The sequence below is a fragment of the Rhinolophus ferrumequinum genome, chromosome 3 (assembly GCF_004115265.2).
Source record: "Rhinolophus ferrumequinum isolate MPI-CBG mRhiFer1 chromosome 3, mRhiFer1_v1.p, whole genome shotgun sequence".
In the NCBI taxonomy this organism is placed as follows: Eukaryota; Metazoa; Chordata; class Mammalia; order Chiroptera; family Rhinolophidae; genus Rhinolophus; species Rhinolophus ferrumequinum.
Genome location: NC_046286.1, coordinates 51,747,421 through 51,763,052, shown reverse-complemented (window position 1 = coordinate 51,763,052; position 15,632 = coordinate 51,747,421). Strand labels below are relative to the sequence as shown.

Below are 15,632 nucleotides of genomic sequence, written 5' to 3'. Positions count from 1 at the left end.
ACAATCACTTGCCTCATTTGCGTCAGTAAGTACGCCTTTACCAAGTTCCTTTTACCAAGTTCCTTTGACTGTACAGCTACAGTCCCCTGAACTGTGGCAATGTCAACATTCCCACAGTCGGCGATTTTTTCTATAATTCGTTTTATTCTTGATTCATATTTTATTTCCAGTGTTATCACTTTTTATTTAATTGCTGTACTTTCAACTTTGGTGGCCAATTCCCTCTTTTGATTATCCATTTTTGTAAAATGTCACATTGATTTATCACTGGGAAAAAGGAGGCAACCCAACTACATGTTTTGTTGTCTGTGCGTGAAGTGAGTAAGAAATGCACAGTGATCAATCACTGATAAACTGAAGTAAGTGATGTGATTGTCATAGATCATGATGCACATCTGTTATTTATGTGCCGATTTATGGGATGAGGACCTAGCATGAAATTAGTACTTTATACAATTACTCACCATTAACATACCCTGGTAAACTGAAATATAAACCATGTTGTTGGGGGATTAATATCTTTTAACTAAACTGTGGTAACTGATATTTATGCCCAATGAAACTGCAAAGCAAGGACTTCCTGTACAAGCATATACACCTAACAGTATACATCTTAAGAAAATGTTTAAAAAAAATCATGCATATACAAAGGAAGAGTAAAATAATGTTACTAACCAGTGTGAGATGACTCATCATCACTATCATCATCTTTCCTTCCTTTCTTCTTGACTTTTTTAACTTTGTACTCTCTGGCATTGCTACCACCGCCTCCTCTCACACTTCCACTGCCCTCTAGTGGAAAATGACATTAGTTAGTATTATCTAATTTAACTACTATTTTTAGAAAATGATGACACTATATGGTCATATTTAACTTTACAGCAGAAAAATAAAAGCCAAACAATTGCACTTTCAGCAACTTTTTAATGTCAAAATTTCTTTATTAAAAGTTTTATAAATTCAATAAAAATGTAAATAATAAAATATGAAATTTCTTGAATGTGAGCAACGCACTTAGATAACTTACCTGCTCTAAATGCAGTCTGTTCCTCCTCCTCTAGTAACACCTCTGTTCTGTAGCTCTGTCTGACATTTCCTTGGTCAAACCCAGTCCTTTATCTCCTTTCCAACGTTCCCCAAAGTAAGTGTGCCCTCATTTGCTCATCTCTGTGGTAACAGAGATGAATATCCCCTATTACAGTATTTCACAAATTGAATTATACTTGGTTTTGACTTCCTGGTTGAAAAATTATTACCCATGTTTACAAGAGACATCCTGATTCTCCTACCACCCAACAAGACAATGAACTTCTTGAGAGCAGGAAGCATGTCCCACTAATATTTGTATCCTTGGGGTTCATTCAATTCTTGACACATAACAGGAGCTCCATAAATATTTATAGAGCACCTAAAAATGTGGAGCAAGAATATTAAATTGGTTAAGTAGAAAAATATAGATATCAATCACCTACTGGTTAAATGAAGACTAAAAAAAGAAATTATGAAACTAAAACACCATAAAAGTAAAAAATGTTATTGAGCTATTTCTCTATTACATATTTAAATTTAAAATATCTATTCAACAAAATATGTATATAATAGTGGGATTGAAACATTGAAAACTATTAAAACTACATTTTTTCCTAAAAGATTCATTTTTCAATAAAATAAAATTATATAAAGATCTTTTTCTAAATTCTAAGTAGAATTCCTTTAAATTTCATCAAATCCTACAAGTTCTATTATTTTTCTTTGTTTTTATGATAAAAAATACAATTTTCAAAAGCACAAGTCTAAAGTGAATGTGCTTTTTATTACATTTGTAACAGGTTTCTTATGAGGAAAACTTTCATGTCTGACATCATTCCATGCTTTGTAATTCAACTATTACAATACAATAGTACTACCACTGAGAACAAAATACCAGATGACTGAATTTTTAAAAGGAAATAAAATAGATTAGTTATACTGACATAAGTGCAACCAATTAATCAAGGTGAATTTATATCTTTAAATAATATGATAAAATATGTACAGCTGTGAATACTGTGATTTATTCGAGTAATTTACTACGTAGTTTTCCTATAGAATAGAAATTAAAAAATATCATTATTGCAAGACTGTAGAAAAAGGCTTTGAAGAGGAAATAAATGATCTTAAAATAAATAGGAAATTCCCACACCAAATAAAAATTAAGTTTTTATAACACATGTTCAATATGCCTGTGTTTGTTAATGAAATATATTGAATATCTAGTTTCTTTAACTCTGATATAGCTAATAAACTAAAATTGTTCCTAATATAAATATTATAAAAAATACATGTTAGTTTCCAAATGCAAATTACCAGTATACCAGTGCTACCTAGAAAAATTTCCAGTGGCTAAATTTAAAAAAAGAAATTTAAAGAGAAAATATCTCCTTGGAAAATTCATTTATACAAAAAAATATTTATAGAGAATCTAAAATATGCCAGAGGGCTCTAAGTACTAGGGAAATGAGAAAAAAAGTGTGATAGACAAGGTTCCCAAATAATAAAACACATCGCAGTGATAAAAACGATGGAAAAAAACTGGCAAGATAATATGAAGGGGAGTGACTGTGTCTACTATTCCGGTGGTTAGGTAGGCCTCCCTGCGGAACTGATGTAAAGTTGATCTCTGAATGATAAGAAGGAACAAGTTACTTGAAGTTCAGGAGAGAACATTCCAGGTAGAGGGAACAGCTAGAGCAAAGATTGTGCGTGAGGTGAACACAAACTTGTCAAGTATGAGAATCAAAAACAAACAAACAAAAAAAAACAAAACAAAAAAACAGAAAAAACTAAACAGCTACTGGGCTGGAACAAAACGGGTCAGGGCGGAGAACAACAGGGGTTGGGCCAGGTCATAAAATTTACTTAGTTCTCACAAATAAAACATAAAATAGTCACCAATATTTCCATTTTTATAATCAAAATTAACTCCATTAGCAAAAGATTTGGTTAATATTAGTAGTTAAAGGTGAATCAACCAAATAAAATACCTTTCAAAGGGCTTAACAGATGCAGAGTTCACTGCAACAGATAAAAAACTCATCTATGAATCTTCTTTGTTAATAATTACCTGTTGCTTTCCTTCTTCGTTCATCCTTTTTATCCTTTTTACTTGTATTAATGCTTTCTAAAATGGAGACTTGTTTCAGATCTTCTTCAGTGATCAAATGAACAGGATTATTTTTCATTTCCTGAAATAAAACATGCTTTTTTTGGTAGGCAAAACTATATAGCATTACAAAAAGTATAAAACAAAAGTTGTTTATGTACTCACATCCTACTTATTGTTAGGTTTCATTGATATTAGTTATAGAGATTTGTCTCACAGTTGCCACTGAAACTGTTTCTCTTTGCCAAAAATCAGTCTCTTTGCTATTCTTGGCTTTTTGTATTGTCAGCTAATGAGAAATCCTATCTGGTCACTGAACAACAGATCACACAGCATCAGATGCAATCCTCTTCAGCAGTTTATTGGCTGGTTTTCCTGCTGCTCAATAGGTGACCCTAGCCCCCTTTGTTTTTGAGACTCCCAGGTCCAGTGCCATACTGGGTACCTGCGATTACTAGAAAGATAACACTTCCAGCCCACCACCCCGCCATAATGCACATATATGAGTTGCACACTTAGTCTTATAATTGGATTCATTCTTGATCTCTGGATTCATTCTTGATTCTGCTTTTAAAAATTTATGTTAAGAACAATGAACTATTTCCCAGTCCAGAAACCAGTTCTTTATCATGGAAAGGTGTTCTAAATTTGTAGTAACAGAAGTCCATTTTCATTTTAAAAAAGATTATTTCCCTTTTGATTTTCCAAAGAAAAATGTTTAGAACGCTGACAGTTCAAATGAAAGAATCTCTTTTCCTGAATTTATTTTGGTGGTTGGAGGGAGAAGCACATGGGAAAAAAAAAAATCGATGACCATGTTAAGTTCTTAAGGTCACAAATAAAAATAATAATATAGCCATTTAGTAACTGGTAGCTAAGATGTATCTGGAATTTTATATGCATTATTCTTTGATTTACATTTATCCTTTTGAGAGTAGGCATCACCATCCTTTCTTTGAAAATGAGGAAACTGGAGGTCTATTTGTCCAAAGTCAAACAGAGAATAAACAAGTTGAGAAAAGAACTCAGGTTTACGGGTATCAACCCTGTGTACTTTTCACTCCTCTCTGCTGCTTAGCAGGCCAAATGTAGAAAATTATTTCATTTTTTAAACTATTCAAGAGCTTAAAATGAGTATAGATAAATACAAATTATTTACATATTTAATAAGCTCTCATGAATTTATTAACAGTCTAAGATAAATGGGGTATTTGTGAGGAGGGTTTATAAGTAGACGGTGCTGCTAATTAGAAACGAGTTGAATAGTCATTAAAAAGGACCTAGCATGACCTCTGCTTCTAAATACTTTGACAGTAGTTATTCTGAGGAACTAAGCGATTTTGATGGTAACAAACACTCTCTTTCCTCAGTAAATTATCTGGTTTGTATATCCCAAGTAGTAAAAATTAATGAGACTCTGCTAGATTTAGAAAATATAATATGTAATGATTGACAAATACACTGTATATTTATGTATATAATCCAAAGATATTGTTTTTGTGGAGTTTAATGTTGGGCCAATACCCTCAGGTGACTTAATTGTGAAGTGTATAATTTCATTTATATAATTCTGATTCATAAAATCAGCTCCCTAAGTTCTAATTTGTATGTCCTGATGGGAATGAAGAAGCAGAAAAATAAATCCAGGAGAGGAAAGGAAATAAAAGTAATGATGTAGTAAAAGAAAATAACATATAAAATACAGTGTTCATTTTGGATTAGGCAGCTTACCCCATTTTTCAAAAGACTCCAGATGATTCTTATATGATAATTACTGTTAAGATTAGTAGGTGAAAGGAAATCTGGCATACCTTTTCAGCTTTTTGGTGCATCAGTTCATTGAACAGTTCTGTACAGTCATTTATGAATTTTTCACTGACTACAACAGTGTCGCTAAAGACTACAGCTGAAGGCTGTTTGCTGAATGCTCGCATCACTTGTTGAAGCAACATTGCAGCATCTTCAACTGATAAAGAACTGGGTAGCAGAGGCTACAATTACAAACAAAATGCAAACAAATATAAATGAAACATAATACAGATAACTTTACATATGTGCTCTCCCTAGATGATCTCATTAAGTCCAGTGGCTTTCAGAACCATCTATATACTGATAACCTCTAAAATTACATTTCTGCTTTTATCATCACTCTGAGTTCTGGAATCATATATCCTCCTGCTTTCCTAACCTTCCCACTTGTATGGCTAATATATATCTCAGACTTAACATGTCCAAACCAACACTGATTTGCACCCACCTGCCTCCAGACTCCCAGCTTCCATCTACACTTCCCCATCATTTCCCCATCTCAATGGTACCACTCTTTACTCACTTGATCAGGTCCCAACCCTACAAGTCACACAGTTCCTCTCATAAACATACAAAAATTCCACTATCAAGTCTTGATAACTTTACCTCCAAAATACATTTTTTTCAGCTCTTTCTAGTATATGAAATTATCATTTTTATTAACTACTTCCCCTTAATGAAAGTACCCCTCCCTGAGAGCAGGAAACTTATCTGGACAACACACTCCCAGCAAGTAAAATGGTGCCTGGCACACAGGAGGCACTTAATAAAATTTGTTGAATAAACAGACACTTATATCTGGAATCTTTGTGAACTTGTGTATCTAACACAAGGAATTTTCTGCTGTATAAGGAGTCTGGGCCCTGACTAGTGAACAATGGATTGGGCTCTTGTTTCATTCTCTTCACCTACACTTAGGTTTTGGCATAATAAAGGCAGGTCAATACTGAACCCTGAAGTAAAACACTATCAGTGCTGAAGCAGCTTGTGTTAATATATTAGCAGAGATTAATGGATAAGGGATAAACAAATGCGACACGATGCTTGATGCCAGTAAAGTTGTAAATGCTTGGAAAAGATTGTGAGAAGTCTCATCAATTTTTTATAGCAGGGCTTATATGAGCCTTGTATAGTTTGTTTGTTTTGAGATTCATAGGATTCTGGATATTGACTATCCACATATAAAAGGTACCCTATTTCAAAAGCTAGAACATTTTTAAGCATCAAATCATTAAGATTATTTTTGTTATAACCATGACTTCTAGGATTTGTCTCTAAAGCCAACACTACCTTTATGTATCCCAATTCTTAAAATGGCTGCATATTAGTGAAATATCAGTTGTAGTTAGTTTATAGAAAAATTAAGAAGAAAAAGAAAAAAACATACTGCAATATCCACCCATGTTCCAGAGCTGATGGCTTCTTCCACTGATGCTTCGACCTGATCCACGAGCCCTTGGCCAACACAAGCTGCTTTCAGAAACAAGAGTTGTGTAGTCTTGTATCTTTTCTTTATGTAGCTCACAGCATCTGGGATTCCAAGTCTGGACAAAGCATCAAATTCTAGAAATATATTACAAAGTTGGAATAGAGTTGTCAAGCTTCACACCTTTCAGAAATCTTAGGAAAAGTTAAATTCTACCAAAACCTATTCTTAGTGAATACACTGTATTCTAATATCTTTTTAAAGAATAAAGCATAGAAATGTACCACAGCCTATTCCCTGCTTATGTTACCTTCCCCAATTTTTTATTACTAAACCTATTTGTAGAAAAATTGGTTCAAATAATTTCTCAATCCCAGCAGTATTACTCCCTGTCCAACTGAGGGGTCAAAGGTAAACATGAGAACTATAGAGCAACAAAGTAGAAAGGGAGGTAAAGGAGAATGTAATGATTTAAGTAAAGAAACAAAAAACTGGAATCTATTTTGCTTATGACCATTAACTAAAGGAATGGAATTTATTTTTCAAATGTTTCATCAATTTAGGACAAAGTAATTCTCCAGTCTAAATTAAACTAGCAAAAGATTTAGGATATAAGATCAAAGTAAAAAATGAAGACTTAAATTTACAACCATTAAAGTTATTGGAGATATCTACCATCTTTTCTTCATCCCCAAATAATCATTAAATGATGTATTCTACCATGCATTTAAAATGTTTGAACATTAATGACTCACAATTCAGGTTTTTTTACTGAGAAAGCAACTGATCTGTTATGTGGTTTCACTTGGGTTATAAAATGTATATATTTTATATATATATATGTATACATACACATATATACACATATATATATACACATACACAGATATATGTATTTACATATATATATATATATATATTTGCTAATTGTTTTAATGACTAAATTCAATCAATCTACATTATATAAATGACAGAACTTCAGAAACTGGATTTAGAATAACTTCAATGTTTCTGAAGTACTGGATAATGAATGAAAATGAACACTATAAATGTGATAGCCAATAAAATATTTCTAAGATACTGTTAACTGAAAACCTGGGCAGCTTCATAAAATATAATTAAATATAATTACTTTTTATGAATTAAAAAATACTTAAAGTTGTAATAGTATCCTATAACTGTATGGTTGGTAACAATCAATACCAGCTTTTGGCATTTCTACAACTGTTCAATAATTGTGGAATGAAACTCAGTTCCAAGACCCACAAAAACCTGCAGTCTCTTTTATACTTAAAGAGAACCACTAAAATTTGCTGGACACCAGTAAAGTACATGTTTACTCCTAGGGCTAGTACAAAACTTTCTAAGAATATGGGTAGTATTAGAAAGCAGCTTTAGTTTCAAAGAAAAGAAAAAAAAAGTTACCGAGATAGCCATTCTGCCTAAAAAAGGAATCCACCCAAGTACTCTGTGTTCTGGAGTACATGTCAGGGATAAACACCGCCTTATCCTGTCTTCCACCAACCACAGAGCCTCGTAAGCGTCCACTATTAACAAGTTCTTCAAGCACAGCTTAAAACAAAACCAAACAAATAGAAATAAATCAGAGCAGGTATAAATCTCAAAAAAAAAAAAGACCAACCCCAAAGCTTTACTATTTTACAATCTATCCTTATCCTTTAGAAAGGCAATTTCAAGTTTAAATTGCATAAATGAAGACATTATATATTAGACAAAACTTTCCTGCCATTTATGAGAATAGTCAGGCCATAAATTGACAAAATGTTGGCACCTAGGTAAAGGTGCTGAACTTGTAATTCAAACTAGTAAACTAGTTAACAACATTGAATTTTTAGTTTGAGTAATTTGGGGAAAAAAACATGCCATTACTTATCTCATGATTTGTTTAAAAGGGGATGACTAAAATACTTTGAGAATAGGTAATATACAATCACTAATGTTACTAAATTCAATTGTCTCATATTTAGAAAAATCAAGATACCCAGATCATATTAGAACCAACAGTGAGATAAAGCCATGGAGTATTTTTTTTCTTTTTTTGTAATTAAAATTTATTGGGGTGACAATTGTTAGTAAAGTTACATAGATTTCAGGTGTGCAATTCTGTAATATATCATCTATATATCACACTGTGTGTTCACCACCCAGAGTCAATTCTCCTTCCATCACCATATATTTGATCCCCTTTACCCTCATCTACCACCCCCCTCTCCCCTTACCCTCTGGTAACCACCAAGCTATTGTCTGTGTCTATGAGTTTTTGTTTCTTTGTTTGTCTTGTTCTTTTGTTGTTTTCAGTTTTATATACCACGTATCAGTAAAATCATATGGTTCTCGACTTTTTCTGTCTGATTGATTTCACTCAGCATAATCATCTCAAGATCCGTTCATGTTGTCGCAAATGGTACTATTTCATCTTTTCTTATGGCAGAATAGTATCCCATTGTGTATATACATATACCACATCTTCTTTATCCAACCCTCTATCAAAGGACACTGGTTAGTTCCATGTCTTGGCCACCATAAAGCTGCAAGGAACAATGGAGCACATACATCTTTACGGATAAAGGTTTTCAGATTTTTTGGGTAGATACCCAAGGAGAGGGATTGCTGGGTCATATGGTAATTCAATTCTTAATTTTTTGAAGAAACTCCACACTGCCTTCCACAGTGGCTGCACCAATCTGCATTCCCATCAACAGTGTTTCAGGGTTCCTTTTTCTCCACAGCCTCTCCAACACTTGTTACTATTTGTCTTGTTGATGCAAACCATTCTAACTGGTGTGAGGTGACATTTCATTGTGATTTTTATTTGTATTTCTCTGGTGATTAGTGATGTTGAACATTTTTCACATGTCTATTGCCCATTTGTATGTATTCTTTGGAGAAATGTTTATTCTGCCCGTTTTTCAATTGGATTGTTTGGTTTTTTGTTGTCATTGAGTTGTATAAATTCCTTATATGTTTTGGATATTAGCACCTTGTTTGCGGCATTGTTTGCAAAAATCTTCTCCCATTCCGTTGGTTGCCTATTTATTTTGTTGATGGTTTCTTTTGCTGTGCAGAAGCTTTTTAGTTTGACATAGTCCCATTCATTTATTTTAGCTTTTACTTCCCTTGCCATTGGGGTCAAATTCATAAAATGCTCTTTAAACCCAAGGTCCATAAGTTTAATACCTAGGATTTCTTCTATGCATTTTATTGTTCCAGGTCTTATGTTTAGGTGTTTCATCCATTTTGAGTTAATTTTGGTATATGGTAACAGATAGCAGTCTAGTTTCATTCTTTTGCACGTGACTTTCCAATTCTGTCAGCAACATTTACTGAAGAGGCTTTCTTTTCTCCATTGTATATTTTTGGCTTCTTTGTTTCTTTGTCTGTCTTGTTCTTTTGTTGTGTTCAGTTTTATATACCACGTATCAGTGAAATCATATGGTTCTCGACTTTTTCTGTCTGATTTATTTCACTCAGCATAATAATCTCAAGATTATTTATCTGTCCATGTTTATGGGGGTTTATTTCTGGGTCCTCAATTCTATTTCATTGGTCTCTGTGCCTGTTTTTCTGCCAATACCACACTGTTTTGATTATTGTTGCCCTGTAGTACAATCTGAAGTCAGGGAGTGTGATACCTCCATCATTGTTCTTTTTTCTTAGGATTGCTTTGGCTATTCAGGGTCTTTTCTGGTTCCATAGATATCTGAAAATTTTTTTGTTCTAGTTCTTTAAAAAAAATGCCATTGGAATTTTGATGCGGGTTACACTAAATCTGTATATTGCTTCGGGTAATATGGCCATTTTAACTATGTTGATTCTTCCAATCCATGAACATGGAATATCTTTCCATCTCTTTGTGTCTTCTTCAATTTTTTTTAAAAAACGTCTTACAGTTTTTAGTATGTAAGTCTTTCACATCCGTGGTTAAATTTATTCCTAGGTATTTTACTCTTTTTGTGGCAATTTCAAAAGTAATTGTTTATTTGTTTTTCTGCGATTTCATTGTCAGTATATAGGAATGCAGTGGACTTTTGTATATTGATTTTGTAGCTGGCAATTTTACTCTATTTGTTTATTGTTTCTAATAGCTTTTTGGTGGAGTCTTTAGGGTTTTCTATACATAGTGTCATGTCATCTGCAAAAAGTGACAATTTAACTTCTTCATTCCCAATTTAGATGCCTTTTCTTTCCATCTCTTGCCTGATTGCTCTGGCTAGGACTTCCAATACTATGCTGAAAAGCAGAGGTGACAGGGGACAGCCCTGTCGTGTTCCTGAACATAGAACAAAGGGCTTTAGTTTTTCACCGTTAATTATGAGATTAGCTGAGGGTTTGTCATATATGGCCTTTATTATGTTAAGGTATTTTCCTTCTATACCTATTTTATTAAGTGTTTTAGTCATAAATGGATGTTGTATCTTGTCAAATGCTTTTTCTGCATCAATTGATATAATCATATGATTTTTGTCATTTATTTTGTTTATGTGATGTATCACATTAATCGGCTGGCATATACTGAACCATCCTTGTTCCCCTGGAATGAACTGTACTTGATCGTGATGTATAATCTTTTTAATGCATTGTTGCATTCGATTTGCTAGTACTTTGTTTAGGATTTTTGCATCTGTATTCATCAGAGATATTGGTCTGTAATTTTCTTTTTTTGTGTTATCCTTACCAGGTTTTGGTATCAGGGTAATGCTCGCCTCATAAAATCAGTTACGGAGTATTGTCTCTTCTTCAATTTTTTGGAAGAGTTTGAGTAGGACAAGTATTAGATCTTATTTGAAGGTGTGATATAACTTGCTAGTGAAGACATCTGGTCCCAGACTTTTGCTTTTGGGGAGGTTTCAGATGACTGATTCAATTTCCTTACTGTTGATCGGTCTATTTAGATTTTCCAATTCTTCATGATTCAGCCTAGGAAGACTATATGTTTATAAGAACATGTCCATTTCTTCTAGGTTATTGAATTTGGTGGCATATAATCCTTCATAGTATTCTTGAATGATCCTTTGTATTTCTGTGGCATCTGTGGTAACTTCCCCCCTTTTACTTCTGATTTTGTTTATTAGTGTCTTTTCTCTTTTTATCTTAGTGAGTCCAGCCAAGGGTGTGTCAACTTTATTAATCTTTTCAAAGAACCAGCTCTTTGTTGCATTTTTTTTCTGTTGTCTTTTTGTTCTCTATTTCATTTAGTTCTGCTCTGATTTTTATTATTTCCTTCCTTCTGCTGACTTTGGGTTTCATTTGTTCTTCTTTTTCTAGTTCTTTAAGGTGTAACGTGAGGTTATTTATCTGGGATTTGTTTTGTTTCTTGAGATATGCCTGTAGTGATATAAATTTCCCTTTTAATACTGCTTTTGCTGCATCCCCAAAATTTGGGTAGGATGTATTTTCATTCTCATTTGTTTCTATGTATCATATGTTCTCTCCTCTTATTTCTTCTTTGACCCAGTCGTTCTTTAAAAGTATGTTGTTTAATCTCCACATATTTGTGTTTTTTCCTGCCTTCTTTTTGCAATTGATATCCAATGTCAAAGCCTTGTGATGAGAGAATATATTTGGTATGATTTCAATCTTCTTCTATTTGTTGAGGCTACTTTTATGTCCCAATATATGGTCTATCCTTGAAAAGGTTCCATGTACACTAGAAAAGAATGTATAGTCTGATATTCTAGGATGAAGAGCTCTATAAATGTCAATTATGTCCATTTCATCTAATGTATCATTTGGGGCTGGTATTTCTTTATTTATTTTCTGTTTGGATGATCTATACATAGCTGTCAATGATATATTTAGGTCCCATACTATAAATGTGTTTTGGTCAATTTCTCCCATTAGTTCTGTTAGTAGTTTCTTGGTATATTTTGGTTCTCCCTGATTGGGGATGTAAATATTGATGACTGTTATGTCTTCTTGTTGGACAGTCCCCTTTATCATTATGAAATGTCCATCTTTGTCTCTTGTTAACCTTTTTTATCCTTAAGTCTGTTTCATCTAGTATCAGTATGGATACACCTGCATTTCTCTGGATACCATTTGCTTGGAGTGTCAATTTCCACTCTTTCACTTTTAGTCTATATTTGTCCTTGTAGCCAAGATGTGTCTTGTGGAGGAAGCATATGATTGGGTTTAGTTTTTTGATCCAATCTATTACTCTGTGCCTTTTTATTGGTGAGTTCAATCCACTTACATTTAGCATGATTATTGATATATGAGGATTTCTTATCACTCTATCTTTGGTTTTCTGGTAAGACTGTGTCTCCATTGTTTCTTTGCCTTTTTGTTGCTATTATTTCAGTGTGGTGGGTATTCTATGATTTTTCCCTCTGTTTCTTCTTTTATTATGTTATATATTTCAATTCTGGATTTTTTTTTTGAGTGGTTACCATTAAGTTTATGTAAAAAGAAAGTTTCATATTTAGAGTATTCCATTTTCTTCAGCAGGCTTACTTCTCCATTCCCTTGTGCCAGTTCAGACCTTTACTCTCTGCCCTTTTATGTTTTTGTTGTCACAAATTATGCCTATTTATGCTGTGAGTTGATTTCTGCACTGCAGTAGCAAGTTGTCTTTTTCCTCTGTTTTCAAGTTTGTTTTTTTCCTCCCCTTCTTTACCCTGTATGTCATGTTTAAGTGTATAGTGTCCTATTTGTTGTAGGAGTTGCTATTTCCTGCTTTTGTCTATTCGTAATACTACTCATCGTTTTGTATTCTTTTGCGTTTTTGTTTCAGGTCAAATAGCCTCCGTCAGTATTCCCTGTAGTGCAGATCGTGTGTTAGAAAATTCCCTCAGTTTCTGTATGTCTGAAAAGGTCTTTATTCCTCCTTCATATCTAAAGGATATCTTTGCTGGATATATTATTCTTGGCTTATAATTTCTCTCTTTCAATAGTTTGAATATTTGAGTCCACTTCCTCCTGGCTTGTAGAGTTTCTGCTGAAAAATCTGATGATAATCCAATGGGCTTTCCTTGATAGGTTACTGTCTTCCCTGGCTGCTTTGAGGATTCTTTCTTTGTCGTTAATTTTTGACAGCTTCAATACAATGTGCCTTGGAAGGCCTGTTGGGATTTAGGTAATTAGGTGTTCTGTTTGCTTCTTGGATTCGAGGATCCAGTTCTTTCCACAAGTTTGGGAAGTTCTCGTCGACTATTTGTTTGAACATACTCTCTGTTCCCTTCTCCCTTTCTTTTCCTTCTGGTATGCGCTTTATTCTTACATTGTTCTTTCTGTTGGAGTCAGAAAGTTCTTGTAGAGTTCTTTCATTTATTTTAAATCTCAAGTCTCTCTCTTCTTTCATCTGTGTCATTTCCAGATTTCTATCTTTGATGTCACTGATTCTTTCCTCCATCTGGCCAACTCTACTACCTAAGCTGACTATTTCACTCTTCATTTCTTTTATTGAGTTCTTAATCTCCAGAAATTCTATTTGGCTCTTTTTTTAGAATCTCCATCTCTTTGGTAAAGTGTTCATTTTGTTCTTTGATTGTGTTTCTGAGTTCATTAAACTGCCTGTCTGTTTTCTTGCATCTTGCTGAGTTTTGTAAGAACTACAATCTTGAATTCTCTGTAATTTAAGTCACATATTTCCATGTCTTTAAGTTAATTTTCTGGAGACTTTTCATTTTCTTTCTGAGCTGTCTTGTTACCTTGGTTATTCATGGCAATTAAAGAATTATTATTTCTCTTCCTAGGCATTTTTGGAGTGGGTTCTGCAACAGGTTGACAGGAAGAGGTCTTTCTTTTGTTTTCCAGTAGGTGTTGGTAGAGTGTTTTATTTTCGCTCCGACTCCAGCCTTTTATTCTCTCTCATGCTATAGTGTTATATTTTCTCTGCACTGTTCTGGCTTCTCACACAATGGGGGGATTGCCTGGAAGGCAGGCTCCTCCTCTGTGAACAGGTCCCCTGGGTCACAGGACACCACCTCTGTGGGGGGATGTGGAGAGCTTCTGAAGTTCCAAAGCTCTTCCTGTACCAGTTTCAGAACCTGTGTGTTTCAACGGCTCTGTTTACCCCTTTAGATGATTTCAGTTGCGCACTTCTTAGTCTTGCCTGTCTGCTGCACAGGGAGTCCTTTGTGGAATTATAGTTGTTCAATTTGTTGTAAATTCCAGGGGAGATTTCAAGAAGCTCACCTCATACCGCCATTTTTATGACATAATCTGGAAATTTTTATAAGTTATTAAATTTTCACTGTTTAATTTGGAACAACACATTTTAACCCTACCTATAAGAAAAATATAACGCTGTGGTTAAGAGGATGGATCTGGATTCAGGGAGCCTAAGTCCAATCCTCAACTCTACCTCCTAGTATCTGCGAACACTGGCAAGTCATTTTACTTTTGTCTCCATTTTCTGATCCATGAAATGGGGATAGTAATAATACCCATTTCATAGTGTGGCTGTATTTCAGTAAAATGTTTGGGACCGTAACCAGCACGTAATTGCCATTATACTCTTTGTAAAAATTTCTTAGACAAACACTATTTACTTCCATATTAGAAAATTTAGAAAAATCTGTAAGAAACAAAGTGAGACTTATTCTTAAGACTACAATTTTAAATCTCTATATGTATATGTATAATTACAGAGTATTTTATACACATGTATACACACAATTTTTTGTTTTCATTCCACTCCTCTGGTGGTAGCCAACACTAAATGTTTGGTGGGTATAACACATACATGAAAATTGGTATAGAAACTTTTCAACAAGAAATATTTTATTTATATAAGTCTTAAAAGAGGTATAAACATTAAAATGAGTCAGTTTTATATTAATAGTCTATTCAGCAGCTAATTGATATGTCATTTAAACCAAACTCACAATAAAGAAGCTGCTCTTGAAATCCGTATTTTGAAATCAGAGAATTCACTGCTGTAGGCCTTTATGAAAACAAAACAAAAACTTGTTATACAGTTATACATATTTATGAATTAAAAATAAGATAATTAGTTTATTAAAAAACAGCAAATAATTTAAAATTTAAAAACGAAGGCAAAAATTGCATCAGATTTTACATCCTTACTCAAAATTATGCTACTGAAATACCAGGGGAATGGTTCTGTCTTCCCAATCCAGGATCAGTTTACTTTCCCACCAAAACTTTCACCATATAGTGATTTTTGACCATCTGCCTTACCCTGTATTGTATGTTTGTTTTTCTTCATTCTATTCTTTGTCTGGGAGGCTCCCCACCTGGGAATAGTCAAGTGAATGTTATATGATTCTA

The 15,632-nt window shown here is 33.6% G+C and overlaps 1 protein-coding gene across 1 annotated transcript in view; it reads right to left on the bottom strand.

The window, feature by feature from the left end:
- The window catches only part of UFL1 (UFM1 specific ligase 1), a 34,915-nt gene that overhangs the window by 7,771 nt on the left and 11,512 nt on the right, over positions 1–15,632 (bottom strand). The window contains exons 7-12 of the mRNA XM_033103513.1: positions 15,227–15,285; positions 7,803–7,949; positions 6,339–6,514; positions 4,954–5,133; positions 3,104–3,224; positions 676–792 (exon numbers count right to left, since the gene is read on the bottom strand). Of these exons, the coding sequence (XP_032959404.1) occupies positions 676–792; positions 3,104–3,224; positions 4,954–5,133; positions 6,339–6,514; positions 7,803–7,949; positions 15,227–15,285 (800 nt within the window). The remainder of the gene's footprint in view (positions 1–675; positions 793–3,103; positions 3,225–4,953; positions 5,134–6,338; positions 6,515–7,802; positions 7,950–15,226; positions 15,286–15,632) is intronic.